Here is a 17,833-nt window from a genome sequence, read left to right on the forward strand (position 1 = left end):
TTGGGGCCTCCCGCAAGTCTCTAAGTAGCCCGCCCAGTTTAGCTAAGAAGCCCACTGTGAGTCGGGGTGTGGCATAGACACTGAATGTTGATATGGGCTGACCCTGGAGTACCCCGGTAGTGACCACATATCATCTCATCCCATCTTTCTACATATGTGTAACTGCCATTGGAGTGTGTTTCCTAATTAGGATGGCCATGCCCCTAGACTGCCTGTGGAACCCTGCATGAATAAACCTGGGGGACCCCCTTCATGCCAAGAAGGGACATTTTATTGCACATTAAGTGTGTTTCTTAAAGAAGCACAATGTCTGCTTTAATTCGCAATGCTAATCTAAGGACTGCTCCTTATTTAAATTTATCCAGAATCCTATTCATATTCCATGGTAACACTTTGAGTGCGCCCAATGTAGTGAGGTTCAAGTTGTTATCCTCTATTATAATAGTAGCAATCATGAAGGTAAATGCACAAGTACTGTGTCCCCGTCCCCTGTTGCATGTTGCATTGCCCTGCTGTAAACTGTCTACTAAACTACTGAATTGAAACACACCTCCCCTCTTCCCAGCCTCTTTCCCTCCCCAACTCCCACCCCATACTTCTCAAACTAGAAGTACCTGTTGCGTTGTGTCTAGGGTCCTAGCCAATCGGGCTGATCCTTGACAAGCATCACTCCCCACTTCACCCCCCCCCTCCCCAACAGTAATGAACCCCAATCCAGCAGAAAACGCTATCATCTTCTTGTTACTCACTGGGTTTTCCACCCCCGGGAATCTCCCCTCATACTTAGCTCAGGAGACTATTAATTGAACATTGAGTCTTTCTAATGTGCAGCTGGCAGTGGTCCCCGTGCCAGTTGTATTTAATCCGTGGAGGTCCCCAGAATCACCAGTGAGGTGGCCATATCCTCCTTTTTTCCTACTGTTCTGTGCTCCAGTACAGTGCAGTGACGCAGCGCCGTGTGCCAGTCCCTTCCCGACATCTTCGCACCATCGCTTTGCGTTGGAGGACAATGTTCGGGGTGATCGTTCTTCATTTCAATTCCAATCGGCGTCCGGTGTATTAAAGAAAAGGGATTTGTCCTGGTAGATAACTTTTAGGTGTGCCGGGTACAGTAGCATATATTTGAGTCTCATCGCTCTTAGCTTAGCTTTGGCCTCCATAAATGATCGTCTTCACTGTTGTACCCTTACGGTGTAATTCGGGAATATCATTACCAGAGTGGATTGGAACGTCAGGGGCTTTGCTTGTCGTGCTACCCTGAGGACTACATCCCTATCTCCATAATTGAGCAAGCATACTATAAATTAACTTGGTGGGCTCCCACTGGCGGCCTAGCTGTCAGAGCCCTGTGAGTGCACTTCGCAATAAAGCATGCTGATACATCGCCTTTAAGGACCCAGCTCAGCAACCAGTCCAACATGAATTTAGTAGGAGCATTGCCTGCCGCTCCTTCAGAAAGACCTACCACATGTAGATTGTTTCATTTGGACCGGCCCTCTGCATCGTCAAGCCCTTGCTTCAAACCATTCCGGTTGCCTCTATTCCTCGGCCAGGGCCGTGCAGGAAACCAATACCGTGCTGCCTCACCCCTCCATGTGTCAAGAGCAGAGTCCTCCCAGAGTGTGGTGTCGTGCCCCTGGCTCTCACTGGCCAGCTGCTCCGCCCCTCGCAGCACACCCACCTTCTGAGTCTTGCACAAGTCAGAGGCCGGGCCTCCCAGAACTGTCCAAGCCCTGACCACTTCCGCTGTGGCTCCCCACTCTGCTCCCGGCCCGCCAGGCCACCACAGTGCGCCACCTCTTCCTCTGCCCAATAGGCCGCGCATTTCTGCCATCAGTGAAGGTGTCCCCAGCAGTCTCAGCACTGGTGCGCACCCCTGTCTGCCGCCTCAAGGCACGCCACAGCCCCGGCCAGGGCCAGTTCCGCACACGTCCTCCGCTGACTGCCTGGAGTCTGGAATCCCCGGGCTCTTCCCTCGTCGCAGCCCCTTGCGTCAGAGGGCCTCGCCTTTCGAGCAGCGCATCTCACTCTCTACCCTGTGTCGCCTCTCCAGCCGGGGTGCCACTCAATTTGGCACCACCGGACAGCTGCGCGCTAGCCACGCCCCCTTCCGACTAATTGTTTTTGATGAGAACAAATCCTGATGCAAGGTTGTGGAGTGTTCTATATGATGGTGAAATAATTCCCATGCGATTAACTCCTATGCCTTCTATATGATAAATTTTTACATTTCTTCTGCCCTTGTTATACTTAAACTTTCGAAGACTTGAGCTAAAGTTATGCCTTGATCGTCTGACAGTTGCTAGGTATTGTATTTATTTTACCATGAGCTCAGTTATCATGGTTATCCTGTGATCTTGCGAGGTGCAGAACATTTTAAAAGTAGAACCTTCTGACTGGCTGAAGGAGCTTTTTCTCCTTACGACCATTTCCATGCCACAGGACTGGTGCAGGTTCTGAGGTGCAGAGAGATCTGATTGTCTTGCTGCAAGTGAGAAGAAAAGGTTTCAGCTGCCATTACAGGATTCGGGGGCTTGGTACTCATGCCCTAAAAAACTATTGTAAAAATATCATGAGGGAGCAGGGTAGGAAGAAACCCTGTCCCCTGACACATTTGGGATGGACCAAGATTGATCCCACCCAAACGCCAAATTAAAAAAAAATCTATGGTGCATCCGGCTCTATTGTTATGAATAATGTCATCATTAATATCAGTGATGTCATTTAACATGTCATGACTGGTCTATTATGTGAGGAATTTCTGGGAACCCTCTGTAAATCTTGTAAAAGTCTAAAATGAATGCTGCATTTAAGAATACGCTTGTAACTTTTAAATATTATCTTTTTGAAATGAGCTCTGTCGCCAGTAGAAGACTAGGAAGAGGTTTGCCTATCTATTTTAAAACTGTAAAGTTATCTCCAAGGATTACTCAAAGTAGCTTGTTGCAAAAGAAAAGAATCACTGGCAAAGCCTCTAGGTCTGGCTTTTAATAGCCAGCAGCAGTGCTATTGACTTTGCCTCTGCTTGTTTGCGTTGGAATAATTCTTAATTCTTTAACATTCCAAGATGTCCAATGTATTTAGAAGCAATATGTTGGCTATGTTGGAATGGTAAAGCATTATAAAATATGCCACCACATGCCTGTGGCATGCATGTGTGTGCTAACATAGATGGCCATCATGGCTGTTCGTACTTACATACACGTGTAGATACGGCGCTTGCACGGTCAACCGTCATAAGATGATGTTTGACATTTTTTGTTATTCATAAAGAATGCCAAAATCCTATCCATTTCATGATGGTTGCCACTTTAAATGCCCGAGCGAGGTGCAGTGTACTGGAAGCAGCAGTGAGTGTCTGGTGGTATTTCTGGGGAGCTGCTCGGTCCTGACAACTGAAAAAAGATAGTCTAAAAAGGGAATCACTGTAATTAGAATAACTTGTACAAGTCAAATCAGACCTCCGAAATTGCCTTTATCAGGGATGTATTAGTAAATATAATGAACACTAATTCACAAAGCTGTTTGGCTCTGCAAGTTTAGTTTACAAGCACACAAAAACATGTTATAAGTTTAAAGCCTTTTCTACAATTCACTATTCCCTCCTACAAAGATTTTATTGTGAGTTAATCTACGCCCAGGGTCATGGAGCAAATGACTGAAACTTTTGGCAAGAATGAGCAAGCGCAACCACAGCTAATTGGTCACACCTGTGCAAGTGCAATTGGCGTTGCTACTGTCATTTAGCCATGTTGTAGATCAGTGTGGCTGCTGTGCGACATGGCTAAAAGTTATAAAATGGGGCACTGGCTGAATCATAGCCTTTTTTTATCTTACGGTGGGTGGGGATGTGCAGTACAGACAATAGGAGGAAGGGTGGGATGGAGAGGAGGTTGAGAGGGAAGGAGCTGTGGGTCAAAAAAAGAACTATGACCCAGCCAGAGCTGACTGCATCATATTGTTTTATTTTTTTCACATGGAGGTTGTGTAACACAGACAACGATAGGGTGGAAGGTGTTTTGAGAAAGAAGCAACGCGGACAAGGGTGAGTAGGCAGGGGAAGAAGCAATACGAGCAAGGGGGTTGGGAGGGGAAAGAAGCAACATGCACAAAGGAGGGGTAGGAAGCAGCACAGATAGTGGGGGCCTGATACAAAAAGTATCACAGACAAGGATGACATGGGAAGAAAAAAAATAGAAAGAGTACCAGAGTTGCAGCATGGTCAGCAGAAGGACAGCCATCAAGCTGAAGCAGTAAATGATAGGGCATGCTCCAGGCGAACGAAGAGGAATGAGGCTGACGCAAACTGGCTAGTAGGAAGGCTGCAGATAATAGAGACAAGGAAACCAAAGAATGATAAGCAAAGGATGGGTTGTAGTCCCCTTCTATAAGCAGTATATCTTGCAAGTGAGAGCTCATGCAGTGCATGTGCTGTTGCGGGGGGATCTAAAAACACCCACATTTTTTGTATTGCTAAACCTATTTCTGACCGGATTCTGCACTGTTCTTCATCAAACAGGAACATAAGCAATCTAGGATGAGTTTGGACCTAATAAGGGCTCATCAGCCGTATATAGCTTGGGTCCAGTGGCAGGATATGCCCAGACATGGGTCCCATGTTCACTGTACCACTGGAACCAAGCTATACCTGGCTGATGTATCTGAGACAGACTGGTTCTGTATTACTTGTGTTCTGATTTAGTGAGGACCTGTCCTGGTATTTGGGGCTTGACTGTTCTCATGAGGAGCAGGGTCAAGTCTGATTTGCATATGGTTGTGTCCAAACTGAGGTGACAAGGTGAGCAAAAGAATGATGGATTTGGATGCTAACCCAAGTGATTGCCAGTGTTTAGACAAATTGCAAGCATTCCTCCCATCACCTTTTGTGTGTTTGATGTAACAGAGTAAACCTCTGTGTTCCCTTACTCTTTTTTAAGTATTGCTCTGGTGTTTTAGCTGTACTAGATATACAATTCCTGTGACTTTGGTACTAGCCTTCTTTTACGCACAGATCAGCTATAATATGTTGAGCAGTGAGCAAGCATCCCTCGCACATAGAACCTGCACTATACAAGGGGGAACGTTGCACACGTTAAGATGGATATCATTCTTCGAGGCTTTGTAACAGGTACAGTACAGGGAGCAGAAATGTAAGTGCTCTTCTCCCACACAAGTAACGTACATGAGCAGCAGTCCCCCTCTCCTTCACTCACAGAAGAAGGTCTGTACAGGCAAGTGTCAGCTGTTTAACAGAAGATGTGGCATGAACAGTATAACAGGAGAGAATCCCTTCCCTCCCAAAGCTCTTGAACATCTTGAGGAATAGCAATAATTCAAACAGCTTTCAAACAGACAGGGCTTGAAAGTACAAAAACTGTATTTTGTTTTTTTGCTGATGAACTACCGCAGTCCGCAAGGCTTATATAACTTTTCGGAAGAAACGGTTTAATTACTATTATTCGAATTAGGATATTAGCCTCGTAGCACCTGCTTTATTTCCTAAATTCTTAGCAACCATATGCTGTTTGTAGGATGTGGGCACTGGGTACCCATTAAGGTTGTTTTTACTCATTCTCAAAGGCAAGTGTAATAATTGAGTACTTTGTTAAATATTTATGATAAATGGGTTTTTTTCTAGGTGTGCAGGGTGTGCCCACATTTTCACACACTTAACTACTGACACTATAAAAACTGCTCAAAATCATTTGAATGAATGTAATGTAAACTCTGCTGGCCTGATTCACAAAGCTATCTGTTCATGTGAATGTAAATGTTAAATGAATTATAAAGTGCACGATTACCCGGATGTGTCCTGGCACTAGGTTTGCTAAAGGAAGATTATGTACGGGAAAGCTAGGTTTTTAATTCTTTTCTGAAGGAAAGCAGATTAGGCATGAATCTCATGTGGGGGGTAAGAGGTTCCAAAGTTTTGCTATACAAGTGACAAAGCTTCTGCCTCCCCAGTTAGTGTGTCTCAATAGTGTTTGGGGCCAATGGCATTCCATGTTTCGGAACCAGTCAAGGTCATTAATATTGCCACCATTGAGTGTTAAAGTTTAGCAACATTGATGTTCATTACTCCATGGGCCCATTGATGCATCTGTTGCTTGGGCCAGTGAAGTTTATTATTTAACATTCCCCTGCATTGTCTATTATTCAGTACTCTTCAGACATTGCATGGGGCCACTGATATTTATTTCTCTATTGGGGCACTAAGCCAGTGGTCAGGCTCATTAAGGTTTTGGGCTTGGTCAGGAGTAAAAGTCTTCTTCTTACCCCAAGGGATGTTGATTTTCATTGCAGTCAAGGTCCATTGATAATATGGGATTGGTTTTGGAACCACAGCGAAAAAATAAAAATTCACTATACAAAACAATTAAGATTTAGTTGCTGTTGTCAGCAAGAGACTAAGGGGGTTATTACAACTTTAGAGGAGGTGTTAATCCGTCCCAAAAGTGACGGTAAAGGGACGGATATACCACCATCCGTATTACGAGTCCATTATATCCTATGGAACTCGTAATACGGCTGGTGGTATTTCCGTCACTTTACCGTCACTTTTGGGACGGATTAACACCTCCTCCACAGTTGTAATAACCCCCTAAAACCTTTGGTATGATGACTGTCATGACTGCTTAGTATTCTGATGTTCACCTACAAGATGCTGCCATTGAACCAAGGCTTAGTGACCCTGAGTACCTGATATTGCCCTTGTCCATGTATCTTCAGGATGCCTATTTCCATTTCCCACTTCTCTCAACTCACACGTTACATGTTGGGTGTTAGATCTGACACTCTTGGCATGATTTCCCCCTAACTTTTTGCCTTCAAACCTTCTATTTTGCCGACTTTGTTTTTTGCTGGCCTTAGGACTCTGCACACTTTACCACTTCGAGCCAGTGCTAAAGTGTTTGTGCTATTTCCATAAAACATTGTAGCATTGGGTTGTACCCAATTGACATATTTGATTTACTTTTAAGTCACTAGTAAAATGGCACTACATGTGCTTAGGTTCTGTAAATTAAATGCTACTAGAGGGCCTGCAGAAAAGGTTGAGCCACCCACTTGAATAGCACTTTAAGCACGACTCAGGCTTGCCATTGCAGAGCCTGTGTGTGCAGTTTTAAACTGCCAATTCGTCTTGGCAAAATAAACCTTTTGCCAGGCCCAAACCTTTCCTTTTAATATATATAAGACATCCCTATTTGAAAAGTAGGATATATACTTTTATGGTTTACATGTCCTGGTAGTGGAAAGCTCCTAAATTCATTTTCACTACTGCAAGACCTATTTCTCCCAACGAATAACACTGGATTTACCTTATTGCATTTTATGATTGTAGTTTCCAAATGGGAAGATATAACCAGTTCATGTTTGGTGTCTCTGGAATCACAATTTAAAATCCTAGCTTATAGTGAACTCAGATTTTAAATTACAATTCTGAAAATGCTACTTTTAGAAAGTTGTTCCTCTTGGACAGCCACACAATTGGAACTTATGTGTGACTGAATATACCATTACTGGCAGGATGGTAGGGAGGAGCTGGGCAGTGCCCCACATACACTTAAATAAGCCTTGTCCTGCCTCCACCCAAAGGGCGAACCCCCTGTGGTTCATCTGGAGCTAGGGCCAGAAAGGCAGTGCATCTGTGCACTTCAAATACATGCCTCTAAAAGCTTCGCCTCACTTTAAAGGCAAAACTATGTATGAAAGAAGGATCTCAAACATAACTCTTCAGTACACTTCTGGACCTGCAATAACATGGCTGTAGTAGTAACAGATACACAAAGGAACTGATTTATGCTAGCACACGCTTCATTGATTTATAGAAGATTTGTCATATGTATATGCAGTGATTGTTTTTTTGTTTTAAAGTCCTACAATGCTTTATGTGTTATATGCAGGTAGTCAATATTTAAAGACTGTCTCTAGCTATAATAAAATCAGACTTACTCATAGTCTCTAGCTGTTTCTCAACCAGTACACATATTTACAAAGATAGAAGATCTGTATGAAATTGATTCAGCTTTCAGAGATTTGATGACTACTGTCCGCAATTCCTTGACCATAGGAATGATACCATATATTGAAATGTCTTGTAAATGCATTCTGCCAATCATCTTAGCTATGAAAACACAAAGGGGGTAGCTACAAGTGATCTAGTTTTTTACAAGCACTCATTGATGTCATTGCATCTTTTATGTTGTAAGGAGAGACATTTAGGGTAGTTTCTAATAGCTTTAAAATTGAATTTGGTAAAAGTCTTTGTTTCTGGTCACGCAAAATTACCAACTCTTAGCACTTCATTAAGCTTTTATTCCATTTTTCTTAATGGGCTTTTGATGCTATTACACACAGTGAACTCAGAATATCCCTAACTACAAATATCTTCTTAGACACCAAGCAAAATATGATATCCTTCCAGTCTAAGCACTTCTTTACAAGTGTGCTGCCAACCAGCTCCTGTAGCATAACGTGGATTTGATACCATAAGAAACAGGTAATATCTTTCACTGTTAAAACCTTGTTCTACTGAGTCAATACTGAGCTTAGACATATTGCCACCCAGGGTGCATTACGATTTAGGCCCTCATTATGACTTTGGTGGTCTTTTCAGCAGACCGCCGAAGCCACGGGCGCCAGAAGACCCCCAGTGCTGTCAGTCTTCCAAGCAGCATATTACGAGTACTGAAGGATTTCTGCCACATTTTGGGTGGAAATCCTCCAGTAGTCGTACTGGAGGTCAGAGGCGCATGGGGTGTTCCAACACCAGCCCCACCTCGCCATGGCAAAAGGAGTCCACCAGCCATATTACGACCTGTAATACAGCCTAACGGTGTCCTGATGGGACACTGCCGGAAGCACCTAATCACTCCTCGCTGGACAAGGTAAGTTGATCGTCCGACAGGGGAGGGTGGTGGGAGGGTGGGGAGTGTTATGTGTGCATGTGTGAGTGGGTGTTGTCTGTGTGTGCATGTAAGTGTGTATTCGTGTGTGTATGCGTGTTTGAATGCATGTGTGTATACATGCATGAATGCGTGTGTATGTGTATACATGCATGAATGCATGTGTGTATGGGTGTGTGTATGCATGTTTGAATGCATGTATTATTGTTGAAGTGAGTGCGTGTATGGATGCTTGTGAGTGAGTGCGTGTATGGTTGCTTGTGAGTGAGTGCATGTATGGATGCTTGTGAGTGAATGCGTGTATGTAAGTGTTGGTGAATGAGTGTATGTGGGGTGCATGAATGAGTGTATGAAGGGTGCGTAAATTAGTGTATGCGGGTGCTTGTGGTTGCCTGTGTGCTTGTGTGTGTATGCGGGATGGAGGGCGATGTACTAGAAGGGAGGTGGGGTTAGGTGGGTGCTGTTCTTGGATGGGGTGGCGGGAGGGGTGGTTCTGGTGTGGAGGGGTGTATTGGGATTACAGGGGGGGAGGCATCTGCCGGTGACAGGAAAGAAAGTTCCTGTCACTAGTAGCCTTTTCGCCAGGGTTTTCATATGGCAGTGCTACCATGCAGGAAACCCTTGTGGAAAGCCGACTCTTTATACTGCCTGCGGTCTTCATTGGACCGCCGGGTCGGAGATGCTAATCTCCGGCCCAGCTGGCCAACCTCCCTGGCGGTACAAGTGGGGATGTGGCGGGTTGGCAGAGGCCAACCCGCCACACTCATAATGTGGCGGGTGTTCACTGCCAGTCCGTCAGCGGTGAAACCACCACCGTAGCATAATTTAAGCAATACTGTACTATCAATGCCGCAGATCATACCAGTTTGAAACCAAGCATGTAATGACATATTAAAATCATTAGTTGAACAATTCAAGTTATCAATAATGGTAATAACCCACTCTCTTTGTCTCACTTGGGAAAATACTCGGTGGGCTATATACCTCACCTCTTCATAATATAACTGCTGTTAAAATCTTTTGTAACATCAGTAGGTCATTTTGTCTTTATAAATAGTAGTACATTCAGCATGTATATTTTTATTTATCCCAGCTTTGTTCTAAGAGAAAAGCTCTAGTGTGGGTCCACTTCCTTATAAAATCTCTTTTAACCATGACCGGTTGTTCACAGGGAAGAATACTGTTATTGTTATTGTACTAGAGTTGTAAATCATTCCCTTGAGCAGTTTTTAGTCTAAAAAGGGAATTTGTAATATTCATGCTACGTAACTAGGGAATTTCTTCAAAAACACCCATTTGGGATTTTTGGATTAAATCATCCCTTGTTGAGGGGTAAAGTGTAGCACTGGTAACAATCTTGGTCTATATAAAGGAGTATGGGGTGGTGTGAGTCAGCTACAGAAGAACAAGTTGATGAAGACAGAAATGAATCAAGCTGTGAAGCAGGAAGTGCCTCTAAGTCTGATGGCCTTCTAGAGTCTTAGGGACTGATTATCTGATTATGGCCTTGGCGGATGGGATACTCTGTCACAAATGTGACGGATATCCCGCCTGCCATTTTACACATTCCATAGGATATAATAGAACTTGTAATATGGCGGACATGATATCTGTCACGTTTCTGACAGAGTATTCCATCCGCTGAGGTCCTAATCAGGCCCTAAGCCTGCTATTGCTAAATATTAAATTCTATTTCTGTGAATGTATGACTCCCATGACAGCCTTTTGTGGGTCTAACCGGATCAAAATCAGCTATTCGTTATGATGTAACAACAGAGGGAGACAAAAGTTCTTCCCATTGGTCTTACATCAGAAAGCTTCCCCTGCATTTCCCTGCCTCGCCCAGATCTGTGGAGACCAGAGTGAAGCGACATTATGGTGGTTGCTGGTCTTACTCAACTTCTGCATCTTCCAGGTCTCCACAGACTCAAGACAGGTTGTAGAAAACAGATAGTGCTGTTCCAGCTACCACATTTCCTGTCAGCTCAGGTCTCTGCAGTTCCATACTGACCCGGGAAAACATGCTGCACTAACTAAAGGCTGTCACAGAGGTGCTGAGTTGGTACAGCCTGTCTGTTCTTAGTGTGAGAGTGTGGCTTTCTGCAGTTTGGGAGGCGGGAAGGGACAAAAGCGGTGGGTGGTGGTTGGCGTAATTCCCAGCTTTTCTTTCAGTTTAGGCAGAGTGAAAAGTAAATGCACAGGGTGGTGGTGAATGACTGGAATCAAGGTTACATTTTAATTTTGGTGGAGAAGGCAAATGCAGAGGGTGGTTCGGTGGGGAGGAGGACAGGTATTTCTTTTTATATTTAGGGAGAGTAAGGAGTGGCCATGCAAGGAATGGCTCTTCATTACTCCCCTGTGACTGTGTTGCTATTGGAAGCAGGGACAAGTGATGTATGGACCATACATAGCATAAATTGTAGATGGGTGTGCTCTGATTGTCCCTTTGATGTCACTCTGAATCTCTTGTTTACTTCACTCTACAATTGTATACTGCACTCAATAGCACACTAAGCTGTTTCTAAGCTCTGAAAGTAATAGACCTTTCTATCACCCAAATTATGAAACCAAGGGCCTCATTAAGAGTTTGGCGGGCGGTGGAGGCCACCCGCCAAACTCTTTAGGACGGAAGACTGCCAGAGTGCATGGGCAATGCAGGGGCCCCCATTGGGCCCACAGCACCTCATCTCTGCCAGCCTTTGCATGGCGGTGAACCGCCATGCAAAGGCTGGTGTACACGGGGGTCGTAATCCCCAAGGCAGCGCTGCTTGCAGGACTGCCCTGACAGATTAAGACTGCTGGCACTGCCAGCCTGTCGAACGGCGGCAACCTGGCGGTGCCGGCAGTCAGACCGTGGCACCTTCACCACGGTCAAAATGTGGATGCTGGACCTGCCTGGGTATAATAACGGCCTCAGTGTACTGACCTTGAAAGAGACAGAAGAGTTTCTTCAATAATATGTTCATTCCTGAAAGTTTGAAGTCAGTTTGCTAATAATGAGTATTAATTTGGGCAGAAATAAAATGGAACTCGAACCAGTGATGCGGATGGAATATACCATTATTTTTTTTGTTTTGTTTCAGGCTATGAATTTTCAAGGCCGTCTGAAGTTCCTTCACGGGCAGAATATAAAAAGGAAGGATGGCTCGCTGTTCCCCCCTCAGTTAGCATTGTTTGCACTAGCCACACCCCTGCAGTCTCCATCCATCCTGGAGATCCGGACTCGAAATATAATCTTCAGAACCAAACACAAGCTGGATTTTACACCGATTGGTTGTGATACAAAGTAAGTTATTAGATTGTGTGGTATGGTATTCACATAAGAATATTGAAAATTATATGGCATGATATGGTACGGTATGGTATGGTATCGTATGGTATTCCCGCTAGCATCCTGAATATTCTTCCTGTTAATTAACTACTTTCTGAAAGTAGCCTGGAGGATGAACCATTTTCTGCAGGAATTCTGATTGCAATTATCATGGTGCTTCAGGTAGTTAGCCACTATTGGTGCAACAGGTGCAGTGGCACCAGGGCCCCATGAACCCTGACAGTTGCTTTATCTTACTGTTGTAACAGCCGTCAGATGAATCAGTTTCCTTGCTTGCACCAGGACCCAGGGCATCCTCGCTATGGTACTGTGTTATATCCTATTTCTTTATGTGAATTGGTCAATGTAAATTTACTAGTCTGTCTCTTAGAGTTATTTCTATATATGTTCGTTCCCCACAAAAAATCATATTACCTTTAGTTAATACGTATCGTTCCTTCTCATCTCACATCAATTTCTACAGATTGCTCCACTTGCTGCTACTTAACATGCATATTAGTCAAGGCTATTGATTTCTTTTGCAGTAAATCCCATCTCTTAGTTTTCCAGGCACACAACTTATTTGTCACCCTGCCTTCCCACTTAGAAGATAATTACCTTACTTAACACGCACCTCTGTTTGCCACAAGTAGCTCTCAAGCATATCAGTCAGTCCATTTCCCTCTCTATTAAACCTCAAGGCTGCTCTACTATTACTATTACAGAACAACCTCTGAGCTGAAAGTGGTTCATGGGCAGTTCAATATAATCACTATGAACTGGGTTTATATACAAGAGGGCATTTTATTTCACTGAATGGCTCGGTTTAGAATGGATGCTTATTTTATCGGTCAAATTGATGCTACATATTGGGTGGTGTTCCTCTAAGGAAAGGCAGTATTCCCTCTTATATATATTATGCAGTACAATTATTTTAACTTGGTTGAACATAACATTTAGTGCCATGCCTGTCTTCTCACTAGTTGACGATAATAGAAGAATTTTGATTTTTCTCATTTGTTTTTATATTTTGCAGTTTTAATAACACAAGCTACTAATATTATACTGAGAAAGACTTTGCATTTTATTTCTTTCAGGGGAAGCATTGTGCTGGGATATACCGAAGCAGAGTTGTGCGTGAGGGGCACAGGATACCAGTTCATTCATGCAGCAGATATGATGTACTGTGCCGAGAATCACGTACGAAGTAGGTGAAATTCACAGTATAGAAATTGCAGCGTTCATTATGTATGAAGTCTGTGCTCAGACCCTATTTGTATAAATTGGCTCATCTAAGGACCTCACTGTGAATGCCCTGGTGAGACCAGAGTTATTTCTCGGACAAATAGAAACTGCAAGGTCCAATAAATAACTGCTACCGCCAGTTTTCTTCAGCCAAATGGGGAAAAACATTCAGATTTTTGTATATTTCCACACCAAAATGTACATGTCCTGATATTTACTGGGTATTTTTCCTAGGTAATTGTCAGCCACTTTCTGCATAGGAATGAAGAGTCACTGTGTCAGAAACCACATTCAGGACTGAATCCATATGAACGTTGCTCTACGACAGTGGTTCCCAACCTTTTGACTTCTGTGGACCCCCACTTTATAATTACAGGAACTCTGGGACCCCCCACTGAGTCAATACTGAAAGCTGGGGACCTAATCTGTTAATATTATTTAATTTTCTAAGCAGTTGCAGACCCCCTGAGGATGCTTCGCTGACCCCCCAGGGGTTCCCGGACCACAGGTTGGGAACCTCTGCTCTAAGAAGTTTAAATAAATGCAAATCAAGCTCTTGTGCTTTTATCTAAAGGCAAAAGCTATGTTGTAGTGAAAGTGGAATTATTGTTCAAAGACTCCATCCTAAGGAACTCCCCTCGTCAGGAAATTTGGAAACTGAAAAAACTCAGCCAGTTTGTACAGTTATTAAGCTTGCTCTTCTCTCTTGTTGTTTTCAACAGCATACATTTTTCTACTTCTCTTGTCGTGTAAAAGTTTTCATCACATTTTTAGGGCCAGATTTTTAAAAAGTGGCGCTGCACCCCTTAGCGCCCCCCCTACCGCCACCATGTCTGCACCATGGCGCAGGGGGACAATAGCATCAAAAAATGTTTACGCTGTTGATGTACTGTTCAGGGTCCCTGAACAATACATAGGGCCCATTATAACTAGTGGTGTGCCCCTTTTTAACACCTGCTTTGAGCAGGCGCTAAAAATGCCAATAAATATGGCACAAAGAAATCTTTTAGATTTCTTTGCACTGTTTTGTTGCCCCCCCAATGGGGCAACGCCACCCTTACATACATTATGTCTGGAGCAGACATAATGTGGCTCAAGGGGTTACAAAGTGGAGCAATGCATGCATTGTGCCACTTTGTATATCTGGCTTAATGATTTTGGCCTCGGGCCACATTAGCGTAAATAAAATTACGTTAATGTGGCACAAGGAGGCACTAGGGCCTCTTTAATCTGGGCCTTAATGCTCGGACTCGCTTCTGGGCACAGGTATGTATCACTTACCAAAATATAGAGAAAACATGACAGAAAATGGCATGACATGTATCTTAAGTTGGGCTGAAAGCAAGGCTGATTCACCTAAAATTTGAGATTAGCCACCATCATTTCCCACAACCAAATGTGCAAGAATGATTGTTAATGGAAAAATAACACATTGTACAGATACACTAACACAAAGATTCCTGAAAGTGTCTGTGTCTGTGAGTAGCAGGCATTGGCAAACCCAATAGATATGGTTGCATTATTTAGTAAAAGGTCAACCAATTTGTTTAGCCACTGCATCCTGTGTGCCTCTATTATTTAAGTACTTGTGTCTCCGTGCACTACAAACTGCTAAGGTTGCCCGTAGTGCCAGCCTACTGTTGTACCTGAGCCACAGCATGCCATGAAACCAGCATATTGGACGTGGCTTGCAGGTTCCCTAAAGCCAGGAAAGCACATAATGCTTCCTAAGGCTGAGAAGCACACACCACTGGAGAGCACCTCAGGCGCTGTTCTGCCTCCATGTGTGGTACAAAAAGAGCAGCCAGCGGTGGAAGATGGATTCACCTTGCGTAGTTTGATGACTTTGCAGCTCGCTTGTGGATGGATAAACAGTCCATCGGAAAAAAAGGACTGAGGACGGCGAGGAATCATGACAACTCTACCAGGCCATCATGGATGATTATCAAGACCAGGGAAAATGAAGGAGCATAAAAAATCTAAATAATACACCATGTTCCAATGAGTAACCTAGAACTAAAAAGATGCTCTTTTTTGTTCCTACCAGTGCTTCTAGCCCCAGCTGCACAAAAATGTACACATCCTTGAAATGCCTTTTAATAGCTAATAGGTGAAAGGGAATTCCTCAAAAGTTCATTCCTGTATACTCTACTGTGTAATGTGTTCTATAATGTGTACTGTTGTGTTTAGTGGTGCCTGTAGCCAAATTCTAAAACTAAGTTTGCAGTCTTGCCCCTTCAGCTAAACCCCACACATTATTCTCCAGCACAAGCCAATATAAGTTTATACGAGAAAACATGTCCACAAATGATCCATTCTTTCATTGAATAACACAGAAGTTAATTGTGACAATGTTCTCCTTTCTTTTCTTATCTTTAGTATTTGATTTTCCAGTTGTGATTTATGGAGTATTCTCATCTGATCCGTTCTGAGTACGAAAGGCATCCCCTAACTGGGGGAGTTTGTGCGTTTCCCATCTCGAGGCAAAACTCCTGCATCCTTCAAACAGTCTTTGTTTCTGCTTGTGGTATGGCCCAAGTAGATTCTATTTGAAACTGTAACAACATTTCTATAGCGCTAAAATGTACAAAGTAATTCACAACCAGAGTGTTTCCCCTCTACGGCCCATTATCCCGATATTGTTTGCTCCTGTAATGTGGTTCACCCCTGAAAAGCCTAGATTTACGACAAAGTGGCACAGCGTGGTGCTGCACCAAGAATTGCAGGGCTGCAGCACTTTTGAAACGCAGGGATGCGCCTTACTTACAGGAATATGACACACTTGTGTTTCCCCCTCCGCGCCGGCCCTGAATTGAACTGCCTGCGCCGACGCATTGCGGGGATAGAATGTTTATGTGCAGGAAGGTGTCCCTTCCTGCACATAAACAATCTACAGTGGCGATTTGGCACTTCTATGTGTGCTGCAAAATGCAGCACACACGGAAGAAGTACCAAACCGTCATTTTGGAATGATTGTTGGCAGGGACACCTTCCTGCACATAAACAATCATTCACCGCCTTTTGCTCCTATGTATGCTACAGAATGCAGCTCACATAGAAAGAGCAAAAAACGAGGAGGAGGAAAAGTATTCCTCCTTGTTGTGCCATGGTAACGCCACCCTTAGGGTGGCGTTAGTTTTTGTTGCTGCCTCAGATTTACGCCTTCTTGTAAATCTGGGGCAGCGTCAAAAGCAATGGGTGTTGCAGTGGAACGCCCACAGCAACATCTATTGCCCACCCCTCTGACACAGAAAACTGTGTTGGAGGGGCCCATATATACAAGTAGGCGTTAAGCCACAAAAAGTGGCTTAGCACCTCCTTGAAATATGGTGCTAGGGCCTTGTACATCTGGCCCATGTGCTTGATGAATTCACATTCTAGCCCAGCCGAGTTTTAGATTCTCGGTAATACTTACAATTGCAGCTAATTCCACATACAGAAATGTGTTGCTAAAATTCCAATTTCTCCATGCTCTCCAGAACGAGGACTCTGTTTTACTTGACAGTATCAGCAATGTGAGTGCTTCAGCAGTCTTCTGCCCCATGATTCGAGTTGCAACCACTTGCCAGATGTCTCTGGTTTTGTGTACAAGCCTGAGCCATCTTAAAAGACTGGTATACTGTGTAAGTTGTAAGGTTCACCAAAAAACGAGTACCCTCTTTCCTAAAACGTTTACAGTTTATTTGGGAAGCCGCTACAATCGAAGTCAGTCTTTTCCCAAGCTAACATTTCTGGGATGCCACAAGAGTAAGACCCGAAGACAATTCTTCTCGATTTATGTAACCATACTTTGTTGAAGATAGATGCACCTTGAGAAGAACATTTCAGAGATTTCACAGTTTCATACTCAATAACACAGGGAGTAATTATAGTTCTTAGTTGGAGAGGTTGGTTTTCAATGCTAGCCAGATTGCACAGAGCTTCAATATGGAATCTGCGGGCAATCAGACCAATCCCAGATGGCAACCCTATCCTCGGAGTTAAGCATCTGTCACTACTGTTAGATCTGGCTGGGGAAGGGAGAGGGATATGACTCTAATGCAATCACGATTCGTTAGCCACCACTGCCGATCTTTCTCAGTTCTGGACCTTGTCGGAGAGATTCCCCTGATCCTGTGCCCATTGGCACTTCAGGTCCCACTGCAGAGTCTGCATATGCATGTGTCACCAGAAGGAGGTCGTGAGGCCCAGCAGCCTCAGTCCTTCTCCCCAAAATCAAGGGTAGAGGCTTAAACATTGGTATCACAGCCTGAATATCCTGGACTTGCAGCCCAGGAGGATGAGCCAGAAACTTCACGATGTCCAGGACAGCTCTGATTAAAGGAATCGTCTTAAGAGGGAGTCAGGTGTGACTTCAGCACACTTATAGTAA

At 43.9% G+C, this 17,833-nt stretch overlaps 1 protein-coding gene across 1 annotated transcript in view; it reads left to right on the plus strand.

The window, feature by feature from the left end:
• The window catches only part of AHR (aryl hydrocarbon receptor), a 353,719-nt gene that overhangs the window by 287,167 nt on the left and 48,719 nt on the right, over window positions 1–17,833 (plus strand). The window contains exons 7-8 of the mRNA XM_069211815.1: window positions 11,990–12,192; window positions 13,314–13,423. Of these exons, the coding sequence (XP_069067916.1) occupies window positions 11,990–12,192; window positions 13,314–13,423 (313 nt within the window). The remainder of the gene's footprint in view (window positions 1–11,989; window positions 12,193–13,313; window positions 13,424–17,833) is intronic.

The sequence above is a fragment of the Pleurodeles waltl genome, chromosome 10, assembly GCF_031143425.1.
Source record: "Pleurodeles waltl isolate 20211129_DDA chromosome 10, aPleWal1.hap1.20221129, whole genome shotgun sequence".
In the NCBI taxonomy this organism is placed as follows: domain Eukaryota; kingdom Metazoa; phylum Chordata; class Amphibia; order Caudata; family Salamandridae; genus Pleurodeles; species Pleurodeles waltl.